Below are 7,633 nucleotides of genomic sequence, written 5' to 3' on the forward strand. Positions count from 1 at the left end.
TTCGGGGAGCGCGAGACGAGACGAATCGAATCGAGCTCGAGCCGGAGGGGAGAGCAGAGTAGCCGGCGGCGGGCATGGACGATCTCAGCGTGGAGGAGCTCGCCTCCAATCTCACCACCTACAAGGACCAGCTCCGCGAGGTCTCTCCCCCCCACCTCGGCATCGCATCCAATCCCCGTTTTGCTTTCTGCAGCGATTACTCTCTGTATTTTCGTTGTGTATGGTGTGTCTTATGTGCTAGGGCCAGAACTGGGGCGCAGCTGCGTCCTGTTTAATTCCTGAGTTTCGGATGCTGTGTGTTCGGGGATTAGGTTTTGGATTTGGCGCAAGTATTTCTGATTCTAGGGTTTGGGGAGGCCAACATCTACTGCGATTTCGGGACTAAAATCCATCAGAGACGCCGGAATCACATGCTCGTATTGCTAGTTCGCGCATGCAAATAAGGTTTTTAACCATTGAAGGAACGCCGGGTACTGGCAAAAAACCAGTACTCGGGTACTAATTTAGGTTGAAGTTTAGAGTCAGAAAAATCCTGTTAGGCAACCCTTTCGTTTGATTCAGTTCAGGATTCTGGTAGTTCTTAGAGGTACAGGTACATATTCGGTAGCATTTGCTACGTGCACTTTTGTAGTTTGATTTCCATGGTGTATTTAAGAGTTCTCCTGGACTATGTAGTCCTGCTTGGTGGATGAAAACGTTTTCATGTCTATCAGCCAATTTGATTCATTAAGTGCTTTTGCTTGTTGAACATACGAATAGTTCACTGATTCGCAATCAAATCATGCTGCTTTATATATTCATGTGGTTATCTCGTTAGAACGTACATGGTGGTTGAAATTTAACTCGAGAATTGTTGGTGTATGTTCAAATCTTGATCCTTTGTCGTTGCGTCAAATGCTTAATGTTAGATTGTGCCTACTCTTATTAATGTTTTTGCCATCTTTTTTCTGTTTTAGAAGATTGCGTTAGATTGAAAATGGAGCGCATGATCGAAAAATAAATAAGATACCTGTTTTGATCTGTCTGAAAACTAACAAAGGCGTGCAATTGGTGATCAATTGATCATTGAGCAGCGAAGAGCTTGCACTATGGCAGAAGGCAAGCCAATTGCTATTGACATTCCTTATTTGTACTGCAGTTTTGAGCCATTTCCTTTTAGTTTTACCTATTACAAAATTCACTTTATTTTGAAGCTTTTGAGAAACTTAATCCATGTGCACTGTGGGTAATCTTTTCTGTCTTATTGCAGGTTAGGAAGCTTATCAAGGAGAAAAAGGATGATAATGGAATTTCTGAATATGTTGATATGGAAAAGGAGCTTCAAGAGGCGAGTTATCCTGCATCTTATGCTACTGTGTGCTTATGTTGGTGCCAGCTTATCACCAGATGCTGTTTCTGTTACTCCAATGCTAGTAATATCAGTAGTAACTATTTGTTGAAAAGAATGCTTGCTTTCTTCTTTCTATTTTGGGGCCTATGCTATCAATCCCTTTCTCTTCTTTGTTACAAGGAGCCATGCAAAGGCAGCTTGGAACAGTGGCTATGTTTTTGGGCCATTTAGATTTTATTGTAACCTTGAAAGGTGAGAAGGTTGATTATGACAATGGTAGGGACAGTTTGAGCAACCATATAAGTAATGAACACTAAATATGAAATTCCATGGCTTTCAAGGTGTCCATTACCCTTTATCTTGATTCATTGCAGGTGTGTGTCTCATGCTAGAGTACCTCCTTCAGATTTTGGGTGTCGATGCTGCTGTTCTAAGTGAATCCCAAAATTTGGGCAGTTTAAATCATATCGGGAGTCTGGTTTTGTTAAATGTGCTAAATGTATTTTCTGCACGAATTTCAGGTTATTACATTGACTGAAGAGCTTTTGGCAACTGCGAATCAAAGTGAAAGTGCCCAGAACGATGTAGGTCTATCAAGCCAGAGTGCAGTCAGAGATAGTTTTGTTTCACATTTGAATTACTCACCTCGACGTTAGAAGTGCACTTTTGTTCTTTTTAACCGTATCATCACACTAATATGTTTTACCTGGTTCTAGGCACTGGATGATCCCTCGCAGTCCCATGAAAAGTTTGCAGTTGGTACCAAAGTGCAAGCTGTGTACAGTGATGATGGAGAGTGGTAAGTTTCTTTTTGATGTACCTTTGTATGGTTGCAATTATACATTATATTCTTCTGTTTTCTTCCATATATGTAGTTCTTTTGCAGTGTGTTTGATTAGCTGAATTGTTAGGTACAATGCAACAATTGAGGGTCTGACACCAATTGGCTATTATGTAACCTATGATAACTGGGGAAACAAGGAGGAGGTATGCTCATCTTTGACCATATTATGGCCTAAAACTATTTCTCTACGACTAAGTCCCTATTTTTGACAGCTTTCCTAGCAAAACATGTCATTTTCATATAGTACTAATGTGATTGGGCTTCATTCTTTTTTCGAGAAGCTCGAAAAGGCAGGGTGTCCTTGCATTTCATAAAGAAATTGGACTGCGCACATTCGTGATTATCGTAAAGTAGATATATATTGCCAACATGATATTATTGCCTTGTGCACAAGTGATTGAGTTGTCACCAATACATCATCATATACACTTTCCATTTGCAACCTTCCTGCAGCTAAAAGAATCCGAATGCATTATTATGGCCAAACCTATCACCTTTTGATGTTTCTTCCTGTTCAGAATCCTTTTTGTTGTCCTAGTATCCTACAATGGAATTTGTTATTTCGTGTTCATTTTCTTGACTTTTAATAACCATTGACCAATTGTTCTTGGGGCCTAATCGCCACTGGTAAATTTAACCTGGTGTGTGAAGGCTTCAATGTTGTATTTCAGTCTTTTCAGTTGTGGAAGAAAACCAAATTACCCTTCACTTCTTTCTGTATGTAAGTGCGCGGACTGTTAAAGTGTTAAGTTTTCTCCATTATGTAGGTGGACCCTGCTAATGTCAGACCACTTGAAGCTGCTGATGCTTTGGGACAAGCTGAAAAGGAAGCTGAAGCGACCAAAATGGCACTAAAGAGAAAAATTGAGCAAGCCGCAACATCTGACTATCAGATTAAAACCTTGCCCACCAAACTTAAGATTGATCCAAACGATCCTGAAGATGTGGTAAGTGAATTAGACTTTTATTCAATATATTTTTTACTTGAATATCTCCATGTACAACCATTCAGCATGTGTTGTTCCAGTTGTGCTAGAAATATGTACCTTATTTTTTGCGTTTAATGGAATAAAGTTGACTGCTCCTCACTTTAACGATTGAATGCTAATATTGTTTACACTCATGTACATAATGTCCACGAAATCCTCAGGTATAGCTTATGATAAACTTGCTCAGTTTGTCTTGTTTTAATTAGCGGCTCATTTGTGCTTTCACATGTAGAACCCAACCTTATCATGCAAAGTATTATACATGCAGATAGAATGCCTTGTATATTTTAAGCTACATCTATTGGGTCATGTTTTCTGACTGACCTTTGTATCTGCAGAAAACAGCGAAACGTAAGAAGATTCATGCTTTCAAGTCAAAAGCCCGCTTTGAGCAACTAGAATTTGCTCAGAATAAGCGGCAGAATGCATGGCAACAGTTTCAAACAACCAAAGGGAAAGCTAAAAAGGTACTATTTCTGTTCCTACCCGCTACTAGGGCGCCCTCTGGAATTACCCTAGAAGCAAGTGAATCTACCAGCTCATCCTTCAAAACATTCTTATTATAATGGCGAACATATGCTCAGAAGTGCTTGCTAACCCTTACATTTTGGTCAGAGCATTCTAATGATTCACTAACTAGCCTAGTCTAGAACTGCTTCTTTTTTATTGATCAGATTGGCCACTTAGGCCCCTTTGATTATTTTTTCTTTTTTGCTCTCAGGTTGGATTTTTTTCTGGCCGCCAAAAGGAGAGCATCTTCAAGTCACCGGAGGATCACAGAGGTAAGGTTGGTGTCACAGGTAGCGGGAAAGGCCTGACTGACTTCCAGAGGAGGGAGAAGCACCTGCATCTCAAGGATGGTTCTGGAGATACACTGGACGATGAGGAATAAATCAGGGTTCGGAGATGCTGCCATGTCCGTCACTTAATGCCGGACTGACCTCCGCCAGAGGCTCTGTAGTTTGTATGCTGAACCTGTTGAGGCTAGAAATCACATAGATATGAATGTTGTTTTCATGTCGTCTTTTACTGCCTAAGTTTACACCACAGTTTCATTACGGTTTTACTATTCAACCCTTGGTGGAGTTTAATACAAAAAACTTATTGGCAGAACAAGTTTTGTCACAAAACTGTCGTCGGCTCATGGCTATGTACATTGAACCAGACTATTCTTTAGGTTGAAATGCTGCTTCTGAACATTCATCATACTAGACTTGGAAAGTGTCATCATACTAGGCTTGGAAGGTGTCTAGAAAAAAGAAATCAAATGTCTTTACCAACAAAGAAGATAATTTTTTCTGGCAATTCCTAGACAAAACTAAAACTGTATTTATGATGATGCCTTGTAATGATTTTCCATTTTGGGAGAGAATTCACACTTGAACATTGCTGCTTCTCAAATCTGGAAATGAGACTTTTGTCATCCATACTGTTTACTTATCTTTGTTTTTGTTATCAGTAGGTTTTATTTATGTCTTCACTCTGTTTTTCTAATAAAATATCGAAGAAAAAATGAAATAGAGGGAGTATTGTATAGTTCCTGATTTTCTGTTTTTGTAATAAAATATAGAAGAACTAATATGAAACGGAGGAAGTACTATACAGTTCTGAATTTTCTTTCCTTTCAAGCCACTTGCAGCTTATTAGTTCTAGCTGTAGTTACCGATCAGAACAACTAAAAGTTGCCACATGCGGCACATGTTTGATGCTGTCAATCTTGAGGTCAGCTCTCCCCACAAATTCGGCGAAAACCTAAACTTGATGATGTCTCAGAACAATTAAAAGTTGCCACATGCAGCACACGTTTGATGCTGTCAAGCTTGAGGTCAGCTCTCCCCACAAATTCGGCGAAAAACTAAACTTGATGATGTCGTGAAAGGAAAATAAAAAGGTTCCCATTTTCCTGGTTAAATTGGTCGCACACATGATCCCCATGAAAGGTATGAGAAGTTGGCATGTCAATTCAGGAGGCCGTGTGGATCAAGATATGCTGCAGAGAAAAAGGGAGGGAAGAAAGAAAACGTCTTCAGTCCCTGATTTAGCTTCTGAGGCAGAGTTAGTATCTCAGATCAACATTATTTACACGATGTTGGTTGACATACACAAAATCAGGATGCCGATCGGGTGACAGGGTATCGATATTACTTGCTTATTTTCTGGCCATGCATCGTCAGTGTGGAATTATATGGCTATGAATGGAAGATGGAACCTGAAGTGGTCAAGGTGCATTGTTCTGATAAACAAATATCTTTGTGAGGCTTTGGTTCATTTCCTTCTAGGTTATTATCAACGAATTACTCGTGCATTGCTTCCAGACCAGGGAAGGTTATTTAGTATCTATCTACCCTTATTATGAGGTGGTAAGGCAATCCCGGAGTATCACCTACCCTTGAGATGTGACCCTCCTAATAACCTGGAAAATTAAGTTGTCTGAAACATTGTTTTCTTCTCATCTTACGCCACTTGCACCCTTTTTTCCAGGTCATTTAGCAGCAGCGTTTTCTTTTCTGTCTCCCTTTTCTAGATCAATTGCTGGTGGGCCGTGCATCTTCTTCAGGTTCAGCTTACTTTGTTAGTTTGAAAAAAGGCAAGTGATATCTTTCATGTATTCCTCACAACAAGATGCATTACTTTCCTTTTCAGTTTCTTCAAGAAACAAAAAGTGCTGATTAGTTTCCTGCATGTGCTAGTAACATATATGCCCCATGCTTCTAGAATAGATGTATTGATTGATTTCATTTCATTTTGTTTCTCTTGGCTGTCAACTTACACCCACAGTAAGCTTGATAGCCATGTATGCAATTCGATCAATGTCCGCCATATGAATCTTGTGAAATGCTGCTGGTTTGTTTTGGTGATGCCTGTGTTTCAAGAGTTGACACGAAGAAGAAACTTCACAGACACATCACTTGCTTAGAGAAACTTTTCCACTTTCCCATCATGCTGCTCCCGTCCGTCAAATCTTTTCATGATCTTGACATCAGAAAAAAGGGAGTCCACCACCGGTTTGATCTAAAACTAAAGCTGTCGCTTGTTGGGAAATGCGCACACGATGGCCATCTCTCGATCTTTCGTTTCATATTTCACATGTGTAAAAAGGCATGATGCTCGATCCACCAACTTCATCAGGGAGGTTATTTTCAGTTTGGTTTGGGTAGCGGTTTGATGAAATTTGCGAAATTTTGACAGATCAAACCACCTGCCCCAGTGAAATGCCAGAAAGGACCACCTCTGAGTGCAAATGTCAAAACTACCATGGCGGCACGCTGGCAAAGCGACACGTCACACATGCTGCCGTAGCCGGTGGCGGCAGGACTTGCCGCCGTGAGTGGTGGCGGCACGTTGGGCAGCTTCGTCCGCGACGCCAGGTGGTGGGCCCTGCTGCCACCGGCTGTGGCGGCACGATGATGTGGCAACATGCCGCCACCGGCTGTGGCGGCACGCTGACGTGATGCCGCCACCACTCACGGCGGCAAGTCCTGCCGCCACCGGCTACGGCGGCATGTGCGACGTGTCGCTTAGCCAGCGTGCCGCCACGGTAGTTTTGACATTTGCACTCAGAGGTGGTCTTTTTTGGCATTTCACTGGGGCAGGTGGTCTGATCTGTCAAAACTTGCTGGCTGGCTGGTTGGGTGGCCGGTCGCCATGCACTGTTTGCATGTGTGCACGGCCGCGCAGGCAAAAGCTGTGATTTAGATAGATGGACTGATAGGTCTTAGTTTGGTGAGGATTTACTTTTTCTCAAACTGCAGATGGATGCTTGACAGGTGCAGCTATCGTGTGCGCATTTCCCAACAAGCGTGTGCCGCCAGGAACTTGCATTGGTTCAACCTACCTAACATTACCTTTATGCCCATTTGTTCACCATCTCTGTTCATATCTGAAAGATAGAAACAACATGTTGTCTTATTTCTTGCGGGGGAAAATATTGCATGCTTTTCTCCGTAAAAAATCATGACAACGATCTCAGTTCACTGAAATTACCAGGCTAGGCTTTTCTTTGTTCTGCAAATTGATTGAACATGCTGGGGCAAAATTTCCTGCGGTAACAGTTTCAGTGATGAAGCCGAAAATCAAAATAGTATGATTGTTTGTTGATCCTTGAAATGTCAGTCATGTGCTCACTAGCATGTGCTAATTAAGCCCACCCATGGATATATAGATGGATGCACTTTTTCAGCAGAAATTGAATTTGCACAAGTAAATGTGACAGAGCCTCGTTGCCTGCTGCTGTTAAGGCAGTATTAGTTGATCAATTAATCATGCCATGCATGAAGTTGCAAGATCAGTCCATTCAATTTCATCTCAGCTCTACGCAACCTCTAGTCGGCACACACTGATCACAGACATAACCACAAACATGGGTCGTCTCGTAGCTTTGTCTCGCATGGTGTTACTCCATCGATCTCATCTACTCCCTGATATTTATAATTTTCTGGAAGGAGACTTCCGGTTTATGTAATCTGAATC

The 7,633-nt window shown here is 41.5% G+C and overlaps 1 protein-coding gene across 1 annotated transcript; it reads left to right on the top strand.

The window, feature by feature from the left end:
• LOC124691213 (survival of motor neuron-related-splicing factor 30-like) lies at nucleotides 1–4,279 on the top strand. The gene is made up of 8 exons (XM_047224474.1): nucleotides 1–140; nucleotides 1,250–1,327; nucleotides 1,852–1,914; nucleotides 2,047–2,129; nucleotides 2,242–2,317; nucleotides 2,942–3,121; nucleotides 3,502–3,630; nucleotides 3,885–4,279. Exons 1-8 carry the CDS (start codon nucleotides 75–77, stop codon nucleotides 4,053–4,055), a joined length of 846 nt encoding a protein of 281 aa, XP_047080430.1. The 5' UTR covers nucleotides 1–74; the 3' UTR covers nucleotides 4,056–4,279.
• The last annotated feature ends 3,354 nt before the right edge of the window (nucleotides 4,280–7,633 follow it).

This window comes from Lolium rigidum, chromosome 1, assembly GCF_022539505.1.
Source record: "Lolium rigidum isolate FL_2022 chromosome 1, APGP_CSIRO_Lrig_0.1, whole genome shotgun sequence".
Taxonomy (NCBI): Eukaryota; Viridiplantae; Streptophyta; class Magnoliopsida; order Poales; family Poaceae; genus Lolium; species Lolium rigidum.

Bases quoted from the DNA above. Each gene is read 5' to 3' on its own strand.
- LOC124691213 (XM_047224474.1), top strand. From the start codon at position 75: ATGGACGATCTCAGCGTGGAGGAGCTCGCCTCCAATCTCACCACCTAC. The intron at 2,130-2,241 runs GTAAGTTTCTTT...CTGAATTGTTAG, and splicing joins TACAGTGATGATGGAGAGTG to GTACAATGCAACAATTGAGG. The intron at 2,318-2,941 runs GTATGCTCATCT...TCCATTATGTAG, and splicing joins ACTGGGGAAACAAGGAGGAG to GTGGACCCTGCTAATGTCAG.